Source organism: Simochromis diagramma, unplaced genomic scaffold (assembly GCF_900408965.1).
Source record: "Simochromis diagramma unplaced genomic scaffold, fSimDia1.1 OVJJ01000107.1, whole genome shotgun sequence".
Classification (NCBI taxonomy): domain Eukaryota; kingdom Metazoa; phylum Chordata; class Actinopteri; order Cichliformes; family Cichlidae; genus Simochromis; species Simochromis diagramma.
Window position 1 is genome coordinate 5,592,984 of NW_024387209.1, and position 27,871 is coordinate 5,620,854.

The following is a 27,871-nucleotide window of genomic DNA, read 5'->3' on the forward strand; positions in this document are numbered from 1 at the left end:
TTTGTATACTTACCAACACTGTAAAATTAAAACCTATGTAATTACTCACAACTAATATAGATCTGCACATAGCAAATAAATCGATTGAAAATAGTTACAAAGTTCTATCATTTTGTTCCCCCCCAAACTGCAATACACACAAAGAAAAGCTGAAAAACAAACAAACAAACCCAAAAAAAAACATGTCTAGCCATTCTTTTTTCCCGGCTGTTGCCACCAAACGAAAAGTGGATAAAATTCAAAAAAGCATTTTTTTAAACAAGCTACACCGCTCTTCTGTATCTATGCTAATAATAAACTGAATAAATAATTGCACATTGCACCCTATTATTGCATTAGTTGCAGTTTGTTTCAAAGTCGCAGTATACTCAGGCATATACACAAATGTAAATACAGTTTTCAAACACTGAGTAACACATGAAAATTGATGTTATTGAAGTCACACTGCCATCACTTACAAGTCAATATTCCTGCTTATTAATCAAATTCATAAAACACAACAAGATTAAATTTGTAAAATGCACACTCCGGCTGTCTAGTCATTGATTATTCACGTTTTAAGCAAACATTTCAGCATGCACTGATAACTGTTTTATAAGAGCCACAATACCCTTGAGGATATTTTTTCACCATTACAGTGTTGTGGGCAATTTTAGAAAGAATATCCTCTTAACAGGTATTAGCTAACATTTCTAAAAAGAAAAAAAAAAAAAAAACAAGTTTGCCAAAAAACAAAATTTCTTGTAATTTGACAAACATTCCCATTAGAATACAAGCTATGACAAGTGAAAACAAAAAGAAACACGAATCCCAAATGTCATTTCTATCACTACTACTTGAGTTCACATCAAAATGTAAGAATTATTGCAGAATTATCACTGACTATGCCTCCTTCAGTATATTGATACAGCATTTGGTCCATTTATGTCATCAACGCACCTAAAAGTCATAGGAATAGACACTTCTGGTAAATATGCTTATTTGTGTACTTATAGCTAGGCTAAGTTAGCAGTAAGCTTACTTAACCTAGCATGAAAAACAGAGACAACTAGATAGTCTATGGTTTCTAGTGGGATGAACTACAGGAACCACTGGTACATAAAAAAAGAAAAGGGGATCTGAAACTTTAGCTTGGAGCCAGTTAGCTTAGCTTAGCAAAAAGATTTGACCATTTCTAATAGTATAAATAAGGTGCTGCATACAATTTAAAAGTCTTTATGTGCTTATAAGCTTCATAGACTTGTGCTAGTCAGTGTTTAGCATGCAAACATCAATTGTTCAATGTAAAAATGCAGAAATAAGCATATTTCCCTAAAAGCTTTCCCCCAAACTGTTAAACTTCTCCTTTAAGCTCAGTGTAGGCTACTGGCAATAAAACAAACGTTCTGTAAATGCAGAAAGTTTCTGTGTTGGATGGCAGATAATGTGAGTCGACAATAACATTCAACAGCTGTTTGTTAGCGTCAACGCTGAAAAGAGCTTAGCTGAAACTCAGAAGTAAAGATGACCCAAAGCTGTCTATTATCTTTAGCGCATCTTCATAAGCAGAAGATGGTGGGAGAAGATGAATTACTGAATCATACCAAATATCACCCACACCTCCCTCTCATATTAAGTACAATACAACAAAACTAACTTAGCTTAATGTTCATGATCAATGAATGAAAATTCATAAGTGCATCAACACACCATAAATAAATACATGCTGGCTTTACTAGAAAACAGCAAAGCAGGAATTGTCATCCAACCTGTCCTCTTTTTACTTTTTAAAATAAAAACAATTATGTTGCTGACACAGTCGCGACAATAAAATGACATTCAAACCTAAAGCGTTAAAATCAACCGCATGACAATGAAAAGAACATGACGAGATGAACAATCGTGAAAAAGAGACTGAGTGGTCACGTCCGCCCAGGCCCCGCGGGTTCCCCCCAATGAACCCCTGAACATTCCTTGGCCCAAAAAATACCATCTGGCTTCGTCCAAACGTCTAGGCCTCTGTGCCATTAAAATTCGGCTTCTTTCCCTCCAATTTCTTAGTTTTAATTTTTTAGAAACTTCTCTCAGCCTAGCAAGTTTTTTCCAAAACAAGGGAAAGAAGCCGAAAGGTTTGGACGCAACGCTTGGCTTTTAAGTCCAACTAATCCTCCCTACATCAGAGGCAGTCCAGAGTAAAGTGTTGAGTAGTCTATTGCATGAGCGCCGCGTAGTCGACTAATGTGCTAAGTCACAAGAGTCCTCATACAAAAACAAATACAGTAGAATAATAAGTTAGTAAACAATCATTTTAAATTTCAGTCAGTGTTTTAGCCACTGGTTATTCACTAATTCCCATTCATGCATCTATATACTAATATTCGGTGTTGATAGAAGGAGGCTGTGTCGGAAGGTTTTTTGTCTGGGCAGGGAGTAGAACTAGACGTGAGTGGCCAAAAATGCTGAAAACAGTTTGCGGAAAAGAACAGGAAAACAAAGATATAATAATAACATCTGAAGTACACGGAACAGGCTTACTGAAATATGCGACAATACAACACTGAAAACATGCAATATAATGCAAACCTAGGAAATTAACATGAGAAGGGAGGCTCTAGGAGTGATACCATTGGCTTGAAAGGGTCATGTGATGCAGCAAAGAGTCATGGGTAGAGATTCGACAGAGATGCAAATTAGGACAAAAGCAGAACAGTCCAATTTTTTTGTCTTTTCAGAAATACATTATCAAAATTTGATAATTTGGCTACATCCCACCACGCACTCTACCGATAGCATCACTGAGCAGCTGTTATATGCAAATAACTACGTCCTACAAAAAACGTTCAGTCTTTTACTAGTACTTTTTTTTACTTTTAAATGATGTTCTATGACGCAGCACTGACAGAGAGAAAGCAAAAGCAAGAGATAGAGAGAAAAAGAAGAAAGAGTAACACAAGTTGTTCCTAATAAACATTCAACATGCTTCAACAGTTCTCTAAAAAATCTAAGCAACAGAGAATTTCTTTTTTGTTATCCATTTTCTTTTTTTCTTTTTTTGTTAATTTAATGTGGCTCTCTGAAACAAAAGTGAGCACCCAATCCTCCCTGAGGTGCTTTGAACCAGGGTGGGGAGGTGGTCAGGGTTTTCGGAGAGCCAGAGCCAGAGTCCGAAGGGCTTCATCAGGGTTGTCTGCAGTAGTCAGTCATTGGAAAGGGCCAAACGGAGGAGCCAGTCAGGGATCTCAGGATGTGGTCATGGAAGATGGGTCAGTCCACATAGCCGCCACGTCTCTGAACCTAAAGGAGAATGATTGGAAATGATTTTCAGTCGGGTTCTTGTGTAATTCAGCATACCTCACCCCATTTCCCCGTTTCCTTTCCTTAAAAATGGCTTATTGACTGCCACCCTTCAACTGAGACCATTTCTAAAGGTCCAGATGTATCGCTCAGGTCCTGTATCAGGTGTTTACTGGATTTTTTACAGTTTCTTAAGGACATGATTTTCAGATATTGTTCATCTGCTGTAGATAGTTTTTTAAATTTTTACAGATGTATTTGAAGTTCGGTAACTCAAAAGTACTATTTTATGCATTTTTATGTTTTAAAATACCATTTTATATTTATCTTTGGTATTTTTCATAGATTGAGTTATAGAAATATTTGTCTCTGTGATAGGCTGCTAGAAACAAAGAGCCTAAATATACAATTTAAAATATAAAGAAATGGGGGATGGCTCAAAACTCTTGCACATTACTATTTATTTATGATGTAATTTTAAACAGTTATGGTAGTAAAACATGTGATGTTACAAAGCAAAACATTGATGGAAAGGCAATTAAAAACAAAGAATAAAATAAACAAACAACACTCACTGAGAGCTCATTAAGAGAAGAAAAAAGTGCTTTTGCAAAATCTTGACAAAGTGAGAGCAGCTAATTAGGCACTAATTCAAAAGATATCATCCATGTTCACAAGGAGGAAGTTTTTCACACTTTTCTCTTTGTTTGGACTATTTTTGCAGTCAAACAGTCACTGATCTCTGACCTTGCATTGATGAGATACTGGGCCAGGCTGATGTTGGCGGGAGTCCCTGTGATGGTAATCTGGCGTTCCGATGACCCTTCCATGGCGTTAGCTATTTTGATCTGCGCCCCAGACATCTGACGGATCTCGTTGATTTTGGTTCCCTGGCGTCCGATTATGCAGCCTATTAGCTGGGAAGAAAAGAGGATGGGACATAAAAGAGACATTTGATTGATTCTCAGTGGAGCGTGTGAGTACTGGCCAGTCTTTGACAGCTTTTCAACTATAACTTAGATGCTCCTTATTTAGGTCCAACAAGTCTTTTCCATTAAGGACATTCACTTTGCAAAGCTAACTGCCTTTGGCTGCACTTTGTCTATAATTGTTGCAGTTGAATTGCTGTCACATTGCATAGCTGGAAACTTCAGCAGGAAGCCATGTGAAAAGATGATGAAACAGAGCATGTCTGGGAGTTTGTGCTTTGATAACCAGTTTTACCAGTTTAATGCAGACTTTCCGTTGTTTTATTTATTCCTTTGTAGCAGTTTTGAGCATTCACCCCGATTATAGCTTTAGGGAGTGACAAAACAGCAGAAAGTGGGCCCAAATTACCCAAACTGCTGAATAAGTGTGACTGAAGAAGACAACAGTATTTCTGCAACAACATTCACAATATTGACTTGCCTGAAGCCTGATAATGGATAACCTGATTCTCTGTCAGATTTCGTGAAAAATGTCTCATTTTAAACCACTGCTGTTTGCAAGTTTCGTTAAACTTTTTTGTCAGGAAAAAATGAAAGTGACGAATGGTGAGTAAAGCGCATTGTTGGGTATCTGCATATCATGACAAATGTACTCACATCATTGGGAATGGTGAGTTCATGAGTACTGGCCTGGTTACTGGCATCCAGACCTGCTGCTGAACACAGGAAGCAGACAGAAAGAGTGGAGGAAAGGGAAAGGACATAAAGTACAGTTTGGCACGTTAAGGAGGCAAACTGCGATTATCTACTATAAAATACTATGTTATCTATAAACCAGCAGCAAACGCATGTCACTGGAAATGTGGCTCAGCCCTATGCAGAGCCTATGCAATACACAAATTTGAGTTCTAACTTTTGAAGAAAAAAAATCCAAGACAACTGCAATTCTATACAATAAGGAAACTAAGGGAAAAACAAAAAACAAAAGAAGCCTCAACATCAACAAGAGCAGACCACCAGCAGGCCATGTCAATGGCAGTGAACCACAGAGACCATTAGGAGGAGAACAACGAGAAGAAGAAAGAAAGGACAGAGACAGGAAAAGAAGAGAAAGAGAAAAAAAGGAGGAAGAGAATGTGTTCGTCTCTACAGGTAAAAACGAGAGAAGGATCTTTGGTGAAGAGGGTCATTGTGTAGGTGGGTACGTACCGGGGAAGGCAGGGGTGGTCTGTCCGAGGGGGGTAAAGGGGGTTTGCTGCATAGCCAACTGGTGGAGCTTGCTCAACTGCTGAGGGGGGGAGGAGGAGGACAGCAGAGCTATGAGGTCATCGTTAAAAACGCACTCTGACACGCACACGCTCACCAGACACATACACGCACGCACAAAGGTCAGTCCGAAATGCTACAAGAGTAAAGTAAGGATCTGAGGAGAAGTAACAACACTGACAGGTGAAGGACAAAGACAGAAAGAAAAGAGAGACCATGAAAGAAAGACAGAAGAAGAAGAGGAGAACCTCATGAAGGACTTGGCCTGAGATTGGAGCATTTGGGAGGATTTCATAAGCCCCGCCCCTCATTGTTACTATTGCTACACATATAACAGTCTATGTTGAAACTGCAGTTTAGGGAATAAAATGTCACTGTGCTGTTCTGGCCTGGAATCCTGCACTTGCTAAAATAATTGCTGCAGTTCTGAAATAGACCTTTGCAGTTGTTAAACTAAACTCTTGAACTAAACTCTGCATTTCTAGAACAGAACTCTGCAATCAATCATTCACTCTGCACAGGTTGACATTCAGAATCTGGTGACCACAGATGAGAGTTTTAGTAGCAGAAGCATTCTGGTTGCCATATGTAATGTGCTTCTTGTCTGATTTTTATTTGCCTTTTTTTTTTTAAAGCAGGTGTTGTTTGAATGCAGATAAACAGTCTGTGTGGAGAGCAAAAGAGGGTATGAAATTATGAAACTAGTGACTATCATTTAAAGCCATACAAACTGAAAGTGATTTGCAGCAACTTGCTGAGCAGAAACTGCAGAATTTGAATGACATTCCACGACTTCAAGCACCTGCCAACGACACTACTGGTGACGCGAAGTGGACAGGACCTGGGATAACCTTTTCTCAACTTCCAAGTGAGTGATTAAAGCTACAAGCAATGAGAGAGAAAAATACCTTTGAGATATGACCTGGTGGTAACAACATTAGAGGATTATAGGCAACTGAAGCCTTGAATGTCCACAAGCGAACAACCAACCAGCTGAGTTGGGGATCTTGTTAGGATGACTCCTGGATACCTCCTGTAATGCGTTGCCAGTAAATGGATATCTGGAATAGGCTGCATAGGTAACTGTGATCCAACTTTAGATAGTCGAGGATAGATGGATGTTTGCCAATGTAATCCCCTGATGTCACCTTCCCCTAATGCCTAATATCACCTTTTCATATGTCAGTCAATGATATTGTTCACGCTCACTGACTGTCAGTAAATCAATCATGCTCATGAGTTTACATTTTCTAACAGCTGTAACTTTACATTTTGAATGTTTACCACCAACTGGTCATGACAGATGGCTGCTGCTCCTTGAACCTGAATCTGCTGGAGGTTTCTTCCTTTTAAAAGGGAGCTTTTTCCTCCCACTCTCACCAAGTGCTTGCCCCCATCTTTAAGATAAATAACTCAAATTGGAGGTGAGTTGAATACTGAGAATTTCAAAACCTTCTTGTATTCAAAGTCATCTTTACCATCAAAGCAGCCGTTTTAATCAATGAAAATTCCTCATTTTGGGATTCCATACAGTTTCCTTTCTACTTGAAAAAACAGCATTTTTCCTCTTCTTCGTCTTGAGCTTGTTTGAACATGCCAACAAATGGAAAGTTTAATTAAAGTTAGTTAGTTTAATTAAAATTAAATTGTAAAAAGAAATGGAGTGGAGGTCAGGAGCCGATCTGAAGTCCATCAAGAACTTCAAGACTAATCTGATAACTTCTTCAGGCCAAGCCCCATGAGGTTTAATGCCAATCAGAGGGCACAGAGGCAAGAATAAGAAAAGTTAGAAACATAGGAAATAACATATCAGAATAAAAGCTGTATTAATATTAACAATTAATATTAATAAGGGTGGAAAGAAAGTAAGAAAATCTGGATGCAGCGAGACAGAGTTATAGAGGGTGCAAGGTTGACTGCCTCGTGGGGCACTCACATCTGGATGTGGGATGGCATACTGTCCTTGAATGGTATACGCCTGCAAACATGAGGAGAAGAGCTCACTGTTATGATCCCACAAGACACATTATTCAATAAGTTCTGAAAAGCTAAATAAACAAAAGTGGACTGAAACAAAATATAAATCAAGAAAAAATGAACTGTCGACATTTCTACAGCTCAAGGACAACATAGACTTAAATGTTTTTTTATATCTTATGAGTCATATTACATGTAAGTCATGCATTATAGCTTTCCTGTCAAGTTCTCCTACAATTCATCAATCAAATCCAGTTGAACTAAATAAAAAAGGGACAAATCAGACAGCAGGGAGGTGATTGGGAGGGTGTGGAGTAAACCAGAGGAGCGACCCTGAGGGGAGTAAGGTGTCGTGTCCTATTGGACATGTGGTTTATAGGAGCCACAGAGGTCAGAACTGAGCAAAATTGAATTTTATCCCACAAGATACAAACCTGATTTTTAATATAAGAATAGAAACACACCAAGTCTGTGGCTTCTGCTTTAGATATTTTACTGCCTTTCTCAATAGTCTGACATCAACCACTAAAATCTAAAAACAAACAAACAAATTATAGATGCTATACAGGAATGTAGTTAAAGTGATTAATCAGTTAGTCAATCCACAAGAACTTTGCCTGCAACTATTTGAATAACTGAATAATTTAATTAAAACTCCTGTTATGGGTTGCTGTATTAAGTTTTTCCACTCTTAAAGGTAATTAAAGGGAAGTATTGAATCTTTTGACTCAAACCTGACCTGAATAACATAGAGCTGAAGCAGTTTTTTTATTCATAGACTTGTCAACCAGCAGTAATTTGCACAGCTGAATATAAATATAGCCAAGTTTCCACAAATTCAAGCTTTTTGGATGTGAATATTTATTAATTTAGATGACTCTGAAGATTTTTCCTTCACAATTTTGCCCTGTTTTATAATTGATGTAGCCACCAAGCAGGGGTGCCAGTTTAACTCACAGTGTTTCTCAAGTGATTCATATACCTTAAGGCTGTTGCAGAGGCACAGGTGTGAATCTGCCCCAGGCCATTTGCTGGGTGTTTTCACTATTGTCCTGTTATAGCAGAGGATAGAAAGCCTCCAACCTACTGATCAGCAAAGCTGAGGGGAACATAGCCTATAGTAAAAAATAAGCTCTAGTTAATTGGAGCTAAAGTAAAGAAAAGCAAGACCTGTGTTTGTGCGTGTGTGTCTTAATAATAATAATACTATTAACAAATATCAATATAATTTTTTTTTAAACAGACAGATTTCTAAAATATTGGTGTTTTCTTCCTTTTGTTATAGATGATCTAAAAATGTGTTTAGCACTCTACAAGTGAGCCAGACACACCTCACTTGTAGCCAAAACCTACAGCTCAAAAGCAGTTTTTGGATTACTCTAAAAACAAAAAAACTTGCTTTCCATTAGCCGCCTCTGAGCAGAGAAGCCCCACCCTACTGTTTTTTAATGAGGAGTGGCCAATCACAAGATAGCTTGCTTGACCAATGGATTTCCATAAAAGGAAAGGAGCTGCACGTGTCTCAGTATAAGATAAACTGGGATTATTTTTAACTGTGAATCATACAAAGCTGCTCTATTAGAGTCCAAAAATAAAAATTTGTACTTTGAAATGAATAAAATATAATTAATATAAGCTGCTGCTTCATTTGTTGTCCTGCCATACTACTCCTATCCACTAGCTGCTGCCACTGAGTTTCCCTTCCCCTGCAGACCACCTTATATAGCAACACACCTTGCTCCTGTGAGCCTCCCCATTGTGGCTGGCTCTGTTGCTATGAGCTCCTTTACTCCCTATGTCTGTTTATGGCTGAAGTAGAATTACAGAAGTATATTTGTGTATTTTTACTGCTTTTGGTTCCAAACTAAGAAAAAGCTGTGTTTCCAAGAGTATCTACTCTAGAGGATTTTTCCTGTCTTGGTCACTTGGTTACAGTTTTAGGCTTTAGAGTAAAGTTTAATTTCCCCAAGCTTCATCAAGCTTAACATTTGTTTTTCCTGATTTTCTTTTAGACTTTTAAGCAGAGTATTTTCAGCTAGAAGCACCAGCATCCGTTTTCACTAAATAAAAGGTAAGTCACCTGATGGATCCTCTGACTCAGATGAGCTGAACGCAATTGATCTCAGTTCTGGTTTGAGTGGCTGGGGGTGATGGATGACAGTTTAAAAACAAATAAAAGCAGTGAGGGTTTCATGCTAGTTGGGATTTGGGTGGGTGAGGGGAGTGAGGAAGGGAGGAAAAGTGAGTAAAACCTGGTGCGACACTAACAGGCAGTGGCTGGTGCTGCAGTAAGAGGCTGAGGTTGGCTGTGGACGCCCCCAGTGGGTCTGCTCTTACCTGGCCACCTGAAAAAATGACAGGGGTGGAGGCAGGCTTGGGGCGGTAGGGGATGGTGGCACCTTTCGGTGGGGACTGAGGAGAGCAAAGGAGGAGAGAGTGGGGGGAAGAAGAAGAAGGGGCGGGATGTGGAGAGAGTGTTAGAACGGGAAGACAGAAAATAATAGAGAGAGAGAAAGAAAGAAGTTGCATAAAGTGAGACCAGAAGGGAGAGTGCCTTAGGGAAGACAACCTGTGGACACCCACACAAAAAGTGCTCTTCACTGTGCGTTCATGCTGACATTACATGTCCAAATCGTGGTTCAGTGCACAACTAAACTTGGATTTACCTGGAACACCACTTTCAACTGGATAATGATGACTCAACATATTGTTGTTATTTAAGTTTTGTTTTTCTTAAGTCTAGAGACTTACAGTCATGTCACAAATGTCCTAGTATCCATGGCTGGTGCCATCATGAAGGCCCAATGGAGAACTGGCTGTGCAGATAGTTCAAATTAATGGTGCAAGAAAAAGAGAGACACCTAAATACCGTGTAGCCCTTTGATCCAAAGCATTTTTTTTTCCATTTTCGACACAGAATTACAAGAAGGTAACAATACTTTTGTCAAAAACATCAAATATATGCCTCCTGCTTTGATCTTTTGGGTGAATTTTTCTTACTGATACATCAGGCTTTAACCCTGTCATGCATGAATTATGACAACCTCAATCAGGATGACACAGCAGTGTCCAGTGTAGTGGTTAATGTGTAAGTACACACTGACACAAATACAAGAAAACAGTCTTTGAATAGCTGTCCACTGTAGTGACCACTGTGCGTGAAAGGGTTAATGCTATTTATGCTGTTCACAGGTAAGTCCATCACTTAATTATCTCAGCAACTATGAGACAGATTGCTGTGAAAGTTTGCACCAACATCCACCTTCATTAGAAGATGATATAAATATCATAAGTTAAAGCTTTCAGTGATCCAAACTAGCTTAAACACAATCCTGAGTTTAATCTTGGATTTAATAAACTACACTCCATGGCTGTAAAAATTTAATCTGTAATTGTAATATCTTTAGGCTGACTCTAAAACTGAGGTTGGGTGGGATTTTAACACTTGACTTGTAATAAGGGGTAAATGTGAGATAGTGATAGATTGAGCTCAGCAGTGACTGCCCACTTTTTTAAGAAGTCCGGCTCCAGGAGTGAACTTTCTCTGTTAATGTTTCATAAGATCCTTACATAAAGAGTTTTAAGCCTTGATCTAAGCCATGACCACTGTAAAGCCATGCTGACCATTAGAAAATTAGATTTGGATAAAAAAAAAACACCCAGGAAAATAATAATAATAAAAAAAGACAGAGGTACAAGACTATGTACATAATTACTTTTTAGGGTTAGGAAACAACTTATCCCATAATGCACTACAAATGGGATTGGCTTCCAGCCTGTTTAAATCTCCTCCTTTTCATTGTCATAGCTTTCAGAGTTTGTAAGGTTGTAGTATTGTTTTTGATGGTGCTTAGTTCTTGGCTGCAGTCACCGCAAGTTTTACACTCACTAACCAACCTGATGTTCGTAGGTTTAAACAGTGACTTTCACAAAACAGAGAAATTGCTGTTTCAGTTTAGGAAAGTGGAAGAGTATTCTTTCCCCCCAAAGTTACGACTAAACTGTGTTTTTTGCTAAAAAAAAGTTGATCTCATATGTCAGTACTGGCATTTCTAAAGGGCTATACAGAACAGATGGGAGAAACACCCTTCAGCTCTGTTATGAGTGTTGCTGTTGCATAGTTTGTCCACCAGAGGGCACTCCACAACTTCCCTCTTGGCAACACATGTTTGGAACGCCACAATGAGATCAACCAGCTGACGAGCAGAATCAGACCGAGCATAATAATTCATGACTTGTTGTGACAATGACGCATGGTAACTTTTGAACTATACCGTCATATTATCTCAGTAAGGATTCATAAATAACGACACATAACAACTACTTCGTAACTCTGTTTGAGTTTCATATCTGTGAAAGAAAATTTATTGTCCAATATACTGGGTTTCTACCAAATACAGTATCGGCATTGGTACTGGTATCAATATCACTACTGGTATTGGCCTTAAAAATCCTGTATTTATGGACTATAGGTGTAATGCAGAGTTATGGTTTCTAAAGGAGAGATTATCATCGTTTCACAGTGTCGCAGGTTGTAGTAAGTTGACTCACAGCATTATGGTAATAATCAAAATCCCTATGAACAATATGAATGGGAATGGGATTTTTGGAAGCTCACTGTTGAGCTCTATAAGGTTTCTTCACTGTCGGCTTTACCATACAATTCAAGTGAAGTAAACCTTTCCATTGTGACTGTGGTATTACTAGATTGCTGTGTGGTTTATTTTCTGGTTTGGAGGAAGTCTGTACTTCAGTTTTTCCTGAGTGAAATTTTAGTGTTTTATCCTCAAGTTAGCATTTATTTAAAGCTATCCATATTTAAGTCCCCGGTCTTTGTATGAACTGTAATAACCCAGCTAATTAGCATTAGTTCACAAATTGGCACTACACCCCAAATTTGAGGCTTCAGAATAGGAGTTCACAAAAACAAAGAGTTTCTTTATGATGACTGTGTACATCTTTTATGTACAGCTTATGGCCTGAACCTATTTGCAGATGTGTCAGTTCGTTATCTGTAAACAAAAATCACCCAAAAGTCCACACACGAGGTTTTAAGGCTGCTGTTTTCGACCTATGGAAACCTGCTTTTCTCCCGACTGTGCAAACATTAAGTCAGTGCAGGACATTTGCACGTCTCTGGCGTCATTTACTGAGTACTTGGTGTCACATTTGCCATCTAAAAGGCAAAGAAATGTGTCTGCAGCAGTGCAGTAATGTTAATAATCCAGACTTGCAAACATAAACAATATCAAAACATGCGGATACATTAAATGTGAAAAATTACATTTAGAAACAAATCTTTGGATACAGCAGAAACTCTAGGAGTAAATTACTTTAAAAAGTGTAGTCAAGCCTCTGAATTCTCCGTATCAAACTAATTTTCAGCTACATAACATTTCTTTCATGTCCCCTGTGTGGCCACCCCACCCCCCTCACCGTACCTCGAGCAACACCACACATATCTGTTTGACACACTGGATGATGGCCTCGGGGGCTCCTGAGATTGTCACCGCTCTCTCAGTGGAGTTGGGGAGCATGTCTCCTGCCACCTGGACCTGAGCTCCTGTGGACTGGAGGCAAGAAAGAAACATTTTTTAAAAAATTAATATCATTTCATTACATGACCCTGCATCCCTTCAAACTGAGCAGAAACCGATATGGGAGAGCAAAATGAGCTCTTGGAGCAGTGCACACCGGGTATTTTGCAAGACTGAACACTTAAATGGAAACTACATGAACCAGAAATGTGGGATTTGGGAAGCTTACATGGGAGCTATATGAGGGATAAATATAAGCATATCCTCTGGCAGTGTCATTATTTTAAAAAACATGATTGATTTTATGTTTATGGACATCGTTAGGATGAAAAATGTGCCGCCACCTCTCTCATTTCTTTGATTTTGGAGCCTCCTTTGCCGATGAGGGATCCACACTGGCTGGCTGGGACGACGAGCCTCAGGGTTACAGGGGGTTTGCTGGTGGCTGGGCTGTTGCTCATGGAGTTGATAATATCCTGCGGGCGAGGAAAGGCCACATTTTGTCAGATGCGATGACTTTCATAGTGTTTTTCTGTCTGTGAAGTGGAGGCTTTGTAATAAATCTACCTTCATGGTTCTTAACTCACCATCAGCGCTTTGAGAAAACTCTTTGCTTCGGCACAAAATGACCTTTAAAAAGCTAGAATGATGTTTACTTTTTGGCAATAACATCTCTTCATACTGTTAAGTTGCTGCTTTTATTAATATTGTTCTAATAAACAGGGTTAAAGCCTCTGTATTTCAGTATGATGCTACTTTAAAATTGACCATTTTATCTGTTGGCTATAATTATAATATTTTCCACCTAATCCTGTTTTATAAGGTACTGTACAGCCAGTGTACAGCAGTAGAAACTGACCAAAGCAGTATTATTAATATGATCCTATTTAATAATGAAGCACTAACAGAAGGTATCCTGTCGAGATGACAGTGCAAAACGGCAAATTTGGCTGCCAGAGCCGTAAGAGAGTTTACTTAAATAAATCAATGCCACTGAAGCATAAAATCCTGATACACGGTCCAAAAATCCTATTTCAAGAAATATAATTAAGTCTAGTTATTGCAAGAGAAAGCTCGTCCTTTGCATTTAGCTAAAAATAACTCCAAGTTGTTTATCAAGTAAAGGAAACTGAAAAAGAGTTTATCATAGAACCATGTAAATGTATGATTGCCACACATGGAAGTCTCGATTGTTTTATTTCTGCCCTCATGATCTCGTGTATTACCTCGGTTTATTATGTAATAGCATAATTAACATGTACCATTATGCCCTTGTGGCAGAGACAGCTGTGGTTGCAGGATTTTTACAAGTTTAATGGGCAAATGCATGTCCAAATCATGTGCATATTACGGAGCCCCGCAGGGGACATGGGAGAAAAAAAAAATTAGGGAGAAAAAAAAAAATTAGGGAGAAACAAAAAAATTAAGACGGACTTTTGCGAGATCTCGCAAAACAAACTCGGGATCTCGCAAAAGTATTGCAAGATCTCGCAAAAGTTTTAGCCGCATTCTTCGGAGGCCGCCAGCTCGAAGCCGACCGGGAGGTCGAGGCACGATGTACCGGGAAAGCGGTGTTCCTCCCGGCTGTAGTAGGTCTCGACCTCCCGTTAGCTTCGAGCTAGTGGGTGTCAGATCTCCAAAAACGTCGGAGCACTTTTGCAAATATGTGATGTCTTGTAAACCGAGCAGGTATCTGACGTTTACACAACTACATTCACGCCTCAAAATATCTTAAAAGTGTATTTTGTGACCCAGAAAGAGTAATATTACAACTAAGTAGCTGCCGCCATTGTTGGAATTCAACTTTCGCGAGAAAGTTTTGCGAGATCCCGAGTTTGTTTTGCGAGATCTCGCAAAAGTCCGTCTTAATTTTTTTTTTTCTCCCATGTCCCCTGCGGGGCTCCGTAGCATATGACTTCTTTTGAGGAGGAAAAAAAAGGTGAAATGGTCAAGGTAGGGGCTTTTAATGATATAGTGGTCCCTTGTTTATTGCGGGAGTTACGTTCCAAAAATAACCTGCGATTTGTGAAATCCGCGAAGTCGCCAACTTTATTTCTTACAACTATTATAGACGTTTTAAAGCTGTAAAACCCCTCACTACAAGCTTTATACACTTTTCTCAGACAGGCATGAACATTTTCACACTTTTCTCTGTTGTTTACACACTCTCAAAGTTCAAACCTTCGTAGAAAAATAAGTCCAGTATTATAGAATGAAACCAAAGCACCCGTGGCTTCCTTTGACGGTGCAAAACGTTTCCTCGACATTGTTGTGTTTGTTGGGGAGAAAACATACAAACATACAGTACAGCACTTCAGAGTCACACTGCTAGCGATAGAAGATTTATGTAAATTTGACAAGCCGAACGCATTTTGTACTGTACAGGAGACACTGCGCAATGGTCTACAGCCAATCAGGACGCAGAACACAATGTGCCGTAAAAAAAACACAAACAAAAACAAAATATGGAAAATTGCACAAAAAAAATCCACGAAACAGCAAGACCACGAAAAGTGAACCGGGTTATAGCGAGGGACCACTGTACCAGATTTCAAGTGTTTTGGCATTGAGAAGTCAAATTTCTGCAACTTTGAAAAGTTCTATGAAGATCTGCTGCTGGGATATGTGATTGTTGTTTTGCATAGTCTTGCTGAAATAAGCAACAACGTCGGTGAAAAACACTTTGTCTGGTTGGCAGCGTTGCTCTAAAACCTGTGTGCTTTGTTTAGCATTAGTGGGGCCTTCACAGATGTGCTGCATGCTAATACCACGTCCGCTGGCAGCACTTTCAAGCCTCACCTGGCTGGAGCCTTTCTGTGTGGAGTAGATGATCTTCCTGTGCCTACATGTATTTCCCACAAGCTAGCTGTGAACAAAGTTCTGCATAATAGTGCTTTGAGTAAAGCCCTGTATAAATGCATATAAATTGCATTGTTGCAGGCACAACACTCAATTAGCATCACAGATTCTGGCTTTTAAACTTATCATTGATAACAATACAGATCTTCTTATCTAGAGAGCGTGACATCCATGATTCCTAAAAAATAAAAAATAAAAAGCTTCTCAGTTTGCCAATTTAACATGCAGTCCGTGAAATATTTTCACTTAAATAGAGCATTTAAATGATTAACATTCTGTAGTCCCTGTTCACCTACAGTGCACAGAGCAAACACAACATTTATTTTAATGGGGGTTGTAAAAGTACAAAGTACAGTGATTACTACCACCTGTCATTAAAGGAGGAAAAGATAAATATTTCAGAAATCTGTCAAAAACTCATTTAAAACTAAACGTATCATTATTGAGCAAAGACTGTAATATTTTTTTTAAAAATGTGCTTTGCCTTTTTTTCACCTTTTTTTGTAAATGGACTCCATTCATGGATAATTGATTAAGAGTGATGAAAATTCTTATTTTTAGCATTAAAACTATAATTTAAATTAAAGAGCCTGCACATGCTGGTGAATTAACCCTTACAGGGACATAAACCTTACATGGGGTGGGGTTCTAATAATTTGGTAAGCATTGCATGTGGGTACCTTCACACTTACTATACAGTGAATTCAGGCCTAATCGATAACACCTTGACTACACTAATATATGAGTGTAGCTGAGTTGCAGAGTTAAACAAAATCAAGTGACTTGTGTTTGCATCGTAGTACAACAACTGACACTGAAATCTCCACACTTACTTAAAGCTGCACTTGTGTGCAGCGCCTGAATAATAAGTGGTTGAGTCTGTCTATTGTATTATGGAGACACTTGGCTCGGTCGGGCTGAAAGTATGCTGATATGGCACCCAAATCAAAACACAGCACTGGCCCATTTTCAGAGGGTGTTGCAAGGTTAGATCAGCACATTTCTGTCCTACATATCAGGGCCAAAGCTGCTTTGTATTCCACCTGGAAATGAGTCAGTGCAGGTGCTAAAGCCGGCCTGTGGTGCTGGATTCTCTCATAAGTACGGTCGCACTCAGATGCACATACAGCCTTTACGCCATTACTTTACATACAGTTGTAAGATTCTTGAATGCAACCACTAAGATGTTAAAGTAAAAATGTTGCTACATTTGCTAATTTTTCTTTTAAAATGTGCCATTTTAAAAAAATCTTATAGAGGAAAATGGTTCAAATTTGATTTGAAATCAGTGCTTAAATAATACCAAGTTTATTATTGTTGTAAAAACAGATTTTTTTTGTGGTGTAAAATAATGACTGGTACCTCTTCAAACTTGTAGGCTATCATGGCAAAGGCCTTGAAAATGGCATCTGTTGGCCCGGTGATGGTGACTATCCGTTCAGGGCAGTTCCCCTCTGAGATGTTGATACGGGCGCCGCTCTTTAGAGCGAAAGAGAGAGCAAAAAAGCATTAAATACGTGATTATAGGACAAAAATAATTAACAAGAGTTTGAGAAAAATTCTTCTTACGTCTTCACGCATTTTCTTGACTGTCTCTCCTTTCTGAAAGCAAAGGGGAGAAAGAGCAGTGAGATGTTTTGTGCATTTCCCACCGGCGTTATCATGCTTTACATGCTCTGCTTGTTGTGCTTGTGATAAATACCTTTCCTATGATGCTTCCAACCTCCTGCAGAAACAACAGAAAGAAATGTTAGATGCCATGGGCTCCTTGAAATTAGTTTTTGTTTTCTTTGCTCTTTTTACAGATAATTGGAAGCAGAAGCAGAACAAGAAAAGTCAAGTTTGAATTCGTGTGTTTGTACCTTGCCGTGCATCAGCAGCCTGATGGTGAGGGTCACATTCAGTCCACCTTCTGATTGGACCTTAATGGGCTCCATGTTGGGATTGGATGTGAAGGAAGGGGCGTGGTCACGTGACAGAGGAAGTCGAGGGCCAATGCGAGTGTGATGGTAGAGTCAGCCAACCGGTCACCTGCCAGTTAAAAGAAATGCAGAAATGCAAAAATGCTTGATGCTTTCATTTTAATTTAATCTGCTTCAGTTAGTGTAGGGCAGCCATTTCCAAATTTAAATTTGACCTATCAGAGCACTTTCTACAACCCACACTGTAAAAGAAACAGAAAATGCCAGTTAATTCTACTTTTTGTGTTAAAATTTGATGTGTGTTTAAAAAGTACGTAAAATCTGTAAAAATTTATTTTTTATTTGTATGTATTTATTTAACCGGGGCAATTCATGTTTAACGTGGTTTTAATACTGATGTGCTGCACGTAGAGTTTATAGCTGTAAACATGTATCCTTTGTTGGGCTCTTACATCCACAGTGAACAAACAAGATTTACAGCAGTCAGTTATTTAAAACCACAATACTCCGTAAATACAAACTGTGGTTGATACACTACATTATTCTAATATTTGTAAGATGGAAATTATGTTTTTTTAGTTGTGGAGGTAACTTTTATCCAGCTTTTGACCTTTACTGTGAAAAATTTAACATCTGTAATGAATTTGATATACAAAATTCCTTTAAATTAAACATTACATTGTACTATATTTTTGTACTTATTATCCTTTTACGATCCTCTGAGGAGTTTTAACTCTTTCTGTGCCAATAATAGGTCGGAGAAATTAAAAAGAATCCTCAGAATTATATATCTCTATCTATCTCTCTATCTCTCTCTCTCTGTATATATATATATATATATATATATATATGTGTGTGTGTGTGTACACACACACACACACATATATAATAAGAAACTAAATATGTAGTAATAATATAACGACATGGCTTAGTTTTTGTGGTTTTACACTTTTTTTAAATATTAACTCATAATTTAAAACAAGCCTAGCTGCAGTGCCTTCTTGGCCCACTGGGGGCCGCTGTCGGACAGAGATTCAGTGCAGCACTTTTTGTTTTTTTTAATGGATCCAAACCATGCAAGTCTAAAGCTGTAGACATTTACAGTCTTCGCCTTAAGCTTTTATAAAAATGTAGGCCTGCATGAGAGCTTCTCTTTGGGAGCCGGCTCATTATGCAGACTGTCTAAAATCACCTGGAAATGTACATTTAAAAATACTACAAACATGGTTACATTCAGTATTTTTCTTGACTGTGTGCCTAATTTGTTCTTACTAAATTTGGGAATGTCGTAAAAGAAAAAGAAAGATGTAATTTAACAAAATGGATGTGAACTGCAGTTTATAGCAACCATCACTCAAACAGCAGCAAAACAAAACTGGATTTGTTGTCGACTATTTTTAGCTGTGGATTAATCCACTCTCAGTCTCTGTGGGACTGAGTGAAAATAAACAACAGTGTATTTGCTCATAATAATGAAGAAACAGGTCAGTGCAACGGTGTGGCTCAATTCTGTGTTTTTAATAGTCTTAGAGGTGTTATAGGAAGATTATCAGGGTTTTAATGTCGCTGCTTTGTCTTTTTTTTAAGAAAAACTGGATTTTGCAACTTTTTTGTGCAGGTTTTGTGACACATACCTCAACTGTATTTAAAAATGACCAGTAACCACTGCACACAGAAGCATAGATGGGAGAAGGGGTTAAATAATAGAAGAGCATCTTGTTATTCTCCCCTTAGGTATTAAATATATCTGTAATAACACAAATATTACAGAATACATGGAATGATAAGTGGTCTCCTGATCCAATGCAATAAAAGCAGTTGAAATGTAGGTCAGCATATGTCTCCGCAGTCGCGAGATGAGCCATCAAACGGCGAGCGCCATATTTATTTTTATCAAGCCCATTTCAGCCAGATCACCTCTAATTCTGCCTGACAAGTGATGTAATGACTCAGGCAGGACTCGCAGTGACGAGAGCACGCACAAGATGGCGCTATGTACCTGAACGCGGCTCTGCAGGATTTCTTTCTTTTCTTTTTTTCTTTTTTTAAAATCCACAACTGGAAACTGTGCCTGCTAATAAATAAATCAGGAATATCTTGACGGGGAGAATTGTCTGATATAACAAGATTTAAATGATGATAATCCAATTTTTTTTCCAGAAGGGAAAGCCATTTTTTGTGAGCCTGAATTATTAGGAAATCTATTAAAATAAATCAGAGGAATAGAAGAGTTACGCACTGCAGATGGAGAGAGAAAAAAAAGGGGGGGAGAAGAGAGATGTCCCTTTTTTTAGATCAAATTCAGAGGAAGTACAAGACGAGTTAACCTTCCCAAGTACGCTTTAGAAACCTCTGCTTTAGTCAGTATGAATATTTATTCTGGTGATTGACAATGCAGTCAAGAAAAAGACAGAAATATGGATGGGAGAGATCCTGAAGTGGCTGACCTTGACTGCAGAGACAGTTAATGTCACAGTCTGCCAATCACAGTCATTATTGCTGTGTTTTATCTCTCTCTCTCTCTCTCTCTCCATATATATATATATATATATATATATATATAATGTGTAATGTGTTCTCTGGCTGCCTTCCTGTGTAATTTCTAATCACTTGATGTCATTTGTAGCTGTGAATCATTCAAATGAGTGTTGCTTGAAATGGTGACCCGACCAGCTGTGCCTGCTGGTGAGATGTTTGTCGAGGCCTTCAGTCGACCGAGTTGCAGTTGTTACGTGGCAAAAAAAATCTGCTTTTATGATGCCTCGCATTTCAGATCAGGCGGCTTTATTCGGTGCTCTGAGCTAAAGGACGGTATGTGACTCCCTTTTTAAAAATGTATGTAAAAATGTGCAAGACTTGTGTAGTTTCTTGTACATTTTTCCTTTTTGGCATCACTTTATGTGGAAGATGTTATGTTGAATAGTTTTTGTCTTTTTGTTGGCTGTGAATATGTGAAATAAAAGTCCAAGTGAGGGAGTCAGGGTGCTAGAGATTAGAGAGGTACAAAAACCAGAAGATGTTTTAGGTGATTTTCATATAAAAATGGACAAAAGCAGGAAATATTCGCATTAAAGAAATGAATTAACTCCAAACCCTAAACCTTAACAACATGAAGTGCAGAACATGGCTTCACGTCTCTCATTTTGTTTGACCAGCAGTCCAGAAACTGAAATATACTGAGTTTATGATAATAAAATAAACCAAAGTATCATTTCATTTAGCATTTCATGCCTGTAAAGCATTTATTTATTCCATTATTTATTTATTTTTTACTGTCTTAAACTGAAATTTCAGGCTTGGACCTAAGACTCATGGTTTGTGCTGGGGAAAAGAAACATGCCATGAACTGTGACCCCACAGGGTTTAACCCCTTAGCAGTCCTACAAATTTTGCCTAAAAGGGTTAGGAGTCGGACGTACCGTGGGCGGTACGTCCGACTGCTAAGGGGTTAATAATTGAATATATCAAAATTGATTAGTAGACTAAATGCCTCATCTTTCTTTTTGTAATGTACAGTTCTTATATCCTCTAACCTAGACAGACATATGTTGAAAATAATGCTTTTTTGTGAAACGGTAGCCGTAGATTCATCCTTTAATCTACGCTGGGATGCTGGTCGGAGGCCAGAGGAGGGTCGAGAGATAAGGACGGGGATTCTGCTGCCAGCTGTCTCTCCAATCTCCCAGAGGAGACCAGATTACATAAAAAGCTTTAATCCGGGTTTAAGACCCAAGCCAGCGGTGCAGGTCCTCTCCAGGGGCTTGGAGAGAGAGAGAGGGGAATAAAAAAAAGCAAAAACATTTAAGATTGACAACGGGATTGAAGATGAGCGAGGGAAGATCCTCATCCCTTTCTAAACTTCACATCAGGGGCAGGAAGGTGCTTAAAGAAGGGTCTTTGCTGGGGAGATTGATCTTTCAGATTAAATATCATTTCACATCCTTTCTTCTTTTTTAAATATTTCGGACAATACAGCTCCCCTCCCAGCAACAACCCCTCCTCGATGGAGGAGCCTCCTTCCCTGTGATTAAGACCGTGAAACCTCTCTGTAGATTTAGGTCAACAAAAATCGAGGCTGCCTGAACCTCAGAGTCGAATGGGGTCACAGCGCTAAGAGCTGCATTTCAGTAGTGGCTTTCTCAGACTGTATTCTACTCATGTTTCCTGTATAATAATAGAATTGGGTCAAGGCCTTGTGAATCATTGGTGCCAATGGGCAAAAACCTTGCAGCTTTTAAAAAAAAATTCCAAGCCTGATAAAAACTCTAATTTAAAGACATCCTGATAAAAGCTAAAGAAGGATTGGTCTCTGATAGGAGTCCCTCCTCCTGTGTCCATCATTTCTGCTGTTGCACTGATTTATATACTTTTATTTTTTATATATAATTCTGCTCTCCTTGTCTCCATTGCTCAGGCAGGAAGTTGGAGAAGGGGAATGCAGAGAGGGAATTTTTCATGACATCTGATGGGGAAAGTGGGTCATGCTCGGTGTTGCAGCACTGCTAGCCTCCTCCTCTATGGCGGCTATTGAATTAATCACGCTTTACGCTCGGCTGGACAACGCAGTGCACAAAATGCCCCCCCCACACCTCCGCAAACACACTCTTCCCAACTCCCCTCTCCTCCCATCATCTCACGCTGCGTCTGCTCGGCACTCGCCGCAGAAAAGGTTCGAGCGCCGCTCTAGAAGAACTCGAACTCCTCCTCTTTTATCTCCCGCCAACAATGAGGAGACGCTGTTGTTGTGCAGAGCCGGTGTTGCGTGAATGATGGAAAAACACTCGCAGAAGTGAAGTTAAGGGGCTCTTTTTGAAAATTGTTTTAGTAAGGAGGGAAGCTGGTTATTGATTATAAACTAACATTAACTGTATTATCTATTCTTAATTGGAAATTATTGGGCAGAGGTGGTTGCAGATCAAAGTGGACTTGGTGTGAGGGGTCAGAACATCAGATTTCTGCATAAAATGTTCAGCTTTAGGCCATTTTTTATAGATTAAAGATGCAATGTGAAACTTTATCTGGCCAGGAAACTAATCTAGTGCCTCACATACTGATTTAAAATGTAGGTTATTGAATTCAGAAGCTGTCGGTGCTTTGCATTTCAAGGGCTACATTATGGATGAAGTCACTCTCTTCGACTTTCTCTCATTCCACCCTCGGCCTCGACTGTGAGCTGTTTTTATTTTGCGGGGCTAAACTGACGGTGCAAACCGTCACCGTGACATCCGCCATAATGTGAAAGTCGAAGACAAAGAGGATAATTAATCAAACTCCTCCCTGTGGAATAGAAAAACAAGGCACTAACTGCTGCTGTTTCGTGTCACGAGAATAACAGAGGAGCAGAAAAAGAAAAATCATTAAATGGGCGGCCGGTAGTCTAATCTAGGCCAAAGCCTCTGTCATCTGTTCCGTCCTAATCCACATATCTACAGATATGTCATTATGACGTTTCGACATCAAACAGAGCCTGAGCCAAAGCTGCACGGCCGAGGTTTGTGAAATTGAATCTGCAGCTTGAGACGGCAAGATTTTTACTGATTAGGTGGCAAGTTTCAAGCGAGTTGTGTGCAGTCTTCTGTCATTAAAAAGTGTTCATGGGATAGTTAATTAATTACCTTTAATATAATAATGCAAATATCTGGACATCTTTGTTCTGATTACCATCCAATTTCTTGTGTTGTGTTCATTTATGAGGTCTCCCCGAACTCTTTGGACAGCTGCACTCCCAACACTCCCAACACTCCCATCTCTGCAACAGTTCTGATAAAGGTTAATTAATAGGGCCCGTTATTTTTACTGTACTTGTTGTAAACAGTGGCATCAGCACAGACCTGTCACCAGCTGCAGCGTTATTTTCATTGTTAGGTGTTGCCACAAATTCAAATTTTTATTTTTAACCAACATATTTTTACTATTGAATTTTACCATTTACAAAAGCTGCCGTAAAAAAGATGATGCACTTTTACAGTCTGCTGTCACTCTCGCTCTTGCCAAGGGCAACAACAACATATGCAATTGGTCCTTTAGTCGCCAGTCTAGTTTCTCAAGCACTTGGTGGGTGGAGCTTATGTGGGTCGACCACCATATTGATAACCAAGAGAATATGACTAAAGCAGATTCTCTTTCCATTAAAATTTAGGGGTATTTTATTTTTAGTATTTTATGTCATAAAAATTGAACTGCATTTGGCTCTAAGAAATTTTGACAAGATTTGTTTAAAATTTTCTGACTTCTGTTAGCTCCACCTCCAGCACCAACCATGCTAACGTTGAGCCTGCAACCCCATTCGTATCGTATTTGATGCATGAGTCTTTGAGACCTCTACATCAGTGTGATCTTTTCTTCCTTCTGAAAAAACAAAATTAATTTCACAACAATGCCAAACTGAACAAATATGATGCAAATTAAAATGTACATATGCTAATTAATGTTTATTGTATTAATTCATTTATATTTAATTTTTCAGAAGGTTCAGTAAACACTTGCGTTTCAGTTATGGGGTTAATTAATGCAGTGGTGCAGTATTTAATGATGCTGCAAACACCTTGACAGATGTGTGCAGGTGCATGTCAAGCAACCAAGAGAAAAGGTGTATCCGTAATGTTGCCAATATGTTTGCCCAAAACCGGGCTGTTGGGCAGAGGGTGACCTCATTGATCCATATGTTTCCTGTGGATCCGCTCAAATCACTGTTTGGCAATTCTCTTCTACATTTACACCCACAAATCTCTTCTCAGTTGCAGTTTGTGATAGTTGAAGTAACAGGAAAATGGTGGTGTATAATTGCTAGCTGCTGTCAGAAATAGTAACTGTAGCAAGATCAAGTAGAAGAAATGGAGAAGAGTTGCTCTAAGTCCTGAGGTTTTCACCCTGCGTTTCCTGGTATATGAGCAGCTCTCGTCTCGTCTGGCACAGGCTTTTGTTGTACGCGGCTGAGTGGGGGGGCGTCCGCCCAGTTAGCCTTCCTATACGGCACTATGACAGTGCTCTCAAGAGCTGTCAGCCCACATCAGCAGCCCAGCATCCTGATACCTCAGCCCAAATCACAATCAAAACTCTGGCCACCACATCTTCACCGCGACCAGTCAAATCAGAGAACAAATTGAGCGAGGAAGACGTGAAGACCAAGTATCACCAAGTGGCTTTAAAAATACCTCACCGCCTACTCTGCGTTCCCTTAAAATAGCCCAAGTGTCCTGGGGTGGATGGGGAGGGCGAGGAGTAAGCTTTACAATGCAGGCGCACCATGTTGTGATGTGAATGCGGCGCTAAGAGCCCAGCGTTAAGTCGGCCATTTTAGATTTGCCACAATTTGTAATGTGAGATCACTGCTTGTCACAAAGTCATGGCTTCCATACGTGGGGGCTTTCGCCGAGCGGTCGAGCAGAACGGCTCGAAATCGCATCCGCATCCAGGTCCTCATCCTCTTTTCTTTTTCGGCCTCTGTCACCTCCCAACAGAAAATTTTCGAGTGTATCAGACTTTATTAATCTGAGTGCCAAACAGAAGCTTTTCACCCAAACAAAGGAGTTATTCATCGCCGGTTTCCAAGTGCAACACAGAGAGCCGCTTCTGAAGTAATGGCAAATGACATTTTTGGTCTATGACTAGCTGCAAATAAGGCCATCAGCAGTGCTAATATCTATGTGACGATAATTGGAATAATGATCTTTTGTTGGGGGGTGGCACGGGGGCTGATGTATCAATTCCACTGAGCATCATTTCTACTATAAATTCGGGCGGTCCGGCTTCATCGTTAGCAGAATTTAAGCAGGTTTTCTTCCACTTACTATTGTTTTCGTGCTCACTGCTAATTCTCGAAACAATAAAAACGCTCATGCTTGAATCTAAACCAAGACAATGAACACCTAAACAATGTGAATCAAGAGACGCCTGAAAGCAAAATCGACTGACCATAAAATTCCCCAGGGAGAACCAAAATATTTCCTCCCGCATGGGTCATCTTATTGGCACTCACTGAGGCTAACTTACAAAAAACGTAAACTTGAAAGCATCAAATTAGGTAACAATAGGTCGATAAGTTGCACCATGTCACAGCTCATTATGTGCGTAATGATTTAATCCTCGCTGTGGGTAAGTTATGAAGTTAATTAATTATTGATGGCGATACCCAACTCGGCGAGGAGCGGCATTTTTTAAAGTTTCAACTGTTTAATGTGCCTGGAAGTCAAGCAATCAACTCAAGTATGTATTTAACTAAAGTAGAGAACAAATCATTTTTATAAGAATGTAAATTATTCATTATTATTATTGTAAAGGAAAAGGCTCATTCTGGAGCTTTAACAAGTTTTTCCTGAATAGAAGCAACAAGAAGAGGGATTACCTTTATGCAGTGCAGGAGACAGTCGCTGACGACCACTTTCGGCGTTGGACGATTAAAAATTGCAAAGGGAAAATTATTTTTTTTGCCTTTTGCTCTGCCCAGAACAAACTCTTACACCCTATTGGTCCTTGCCGACAGGTCACATGAGCAACCAGAGGAACACGTGACGGACCTCGAAATTATATGATGAAACAAAACCGACTCCCCCGATGAGCTCAGTTTGCGTTTCTGCGCCGCTGTTTGCCGCACTGTTTGGTGTCAATTGTAAATAGGCCGTATGATGAGGCATAATCTGGGTGACCATCACCCACCACCCCATCAACCCCCAACACCCCCCACCCCCCTCTTTCCGTCAGCTGCAACAAAATAGGGACGTGCCCAGTGAGGCACACGGGCATCACCGGGGCATGTCTGGGGATGAGGCTGGTCTGAATCAGAACTGTAGCCTCCGGGGTGTTCATCTGTGCCAGGGGAGGGTCGAGCACCCACCAACCCCCCAAATCTCTGAAATCCACAAAGCCGGCGTCCTTGTCGTTGCCGATAACAATCGACACATGAATAACCCAGCTACATGTTCAAATAATCCCAACCTCAGATTAAAACAATGCTGCGGCACTGCTGCCAAAGTGCTTGTTTATGAGGGACTCAGCTCAGGACAGTTGAGGAACTTTTTCGGGGCTTGACGCAACCAGACACCTCAAAGCGATCGAGGTCAAAGCAAAATGCACCCGCGCCAAACTGTGCACGGCAGCGTGGCGGACCGACAGACGTCGTGGACTTGCGCATCCTCTGCTTTTTAATCTGCTTCTGTGAGTGTGTGTGTGCAGAATTACAGAGCTTTGGATGGAGGCATCCCATCCAGATTTTCAAATCCAGCACAAATCCAGCCCTCATGTCAGATGGACAGTTGTGCAGAGCTTAATCTGACATTATTAGGGTGGGACGGCAGCAGCGGCAGAACATTTAAGGGAGCTGCCAGGAGAAAGCAAAACAGTGGGGTTATAGTGTCTGGATTAGGGGCAAGTGCAGACAATGAAGAACATGATTCACCTCTTTGTCTGTGCTTTTTATTTGACACCGAAGCGCTCCATTGGAAAAACTGATTATGTATCAAATTACAAAAAGCGGGTTTTTGTGATGAGGCTTTTAATTTTTCTTCCTATAGACCACTAAATGGTAAACATGCCTACCCACCTACCCACCCGACTGTAAAATGGCCCATGGGATAAACTACAAATAGAGCATTAAATTTGCTCCACATTGAATCATACGAGGCAAAGAAGGAGAAAGACTGTGGGGTAAAATGGAGCACCACGTCAGAGGAAATCTGCTCATTATTTGACACCCCCCCCCCCCACAAAAAAAAAATGTCTTGGCTCATCTTCAGAACTCCAAAAAGATCCAAGAGTAGTGGTAACCATCAAAAAAAGCTAGTTTATGTAACACCCTTGTATAATTAAGTCTAATCTTTTCTGGTTCTAAGTACGACAGTCCTTTGAGAATCTGTGGAATGTTTTGAGATGGAGTGTTAATGGCCACAAGGACCAAAAGGTCAAAGGTTAAACTGCTTACCGGTTAAGATGTAGGGATGCTCCTGATCAGGGCAGAGCAGGTTGGGTGCAGTCTGGGAGTTTAGGACCAAGATGGCAGATTTTGGGCACACTGAGAGTTGGGACAACTCCCAAGGCCCTATAAGTAGAGTCAACCCCCCCGCCGCCTATGGCCTCCAGCAAGGTGATGAACCCAGGCTGATCCAGTAAATGT

General features: G+C 39.8%; 1 protein-coding gene across 5 annotated transcripts; it reads right to left on the reverse strand.

Annotated features, from left to right (window-relative positions):
- On the reverse strand, positions 1-27,871 carry LOC120746340 (poly(rC)-binding protein 3-like). 5 transcript variants are annotated; one of them, XM_040051814.1, is made up of 13 exons: positions 27,680-27,871; positions 17,704-17,872; positions 17,544-17,567; positions 17,411-17,443; positions 17,204-17,320; positions 13,327-13,458; positions 12,887-13,015; positions 9,714-9,857; positions 7,405-7,446; positions 5,412-5,490; positions 4,860-4,918; positions 4,021-4,190; positions 1-3,273 (listed from the first exon to the last, which is right to left on the reverse strand). In XM_040051814.1, exons 2-13 carry the CDS (start codon positions 17,776-17,778, stop codon positions 3,219-3,221), a joined length of 1,059 nt encoding a protein of 352 aa, XP_039907748.1. In that variant the 5' UTR covers positions 17,779-17,872; positions 27,680-27,871; the 3' UTR covers positions 1-3,218. The 5 variants fall into 5 exon arrangements, with proteins under 5 accessions (XP_039907748.1, XP_039907749.1, XP_039907747.1 ...); XM_040051815.1 differs by lacking the exon at positions 27,680-27,871 and adding an exon at positions 26,108-26,408 and having other exon boundaries at positions 5,412-5,487; XM_040051813.1 differs by lacking the exon at positions 27,680-27,871 and adding an exon at positions 26,108-26,408.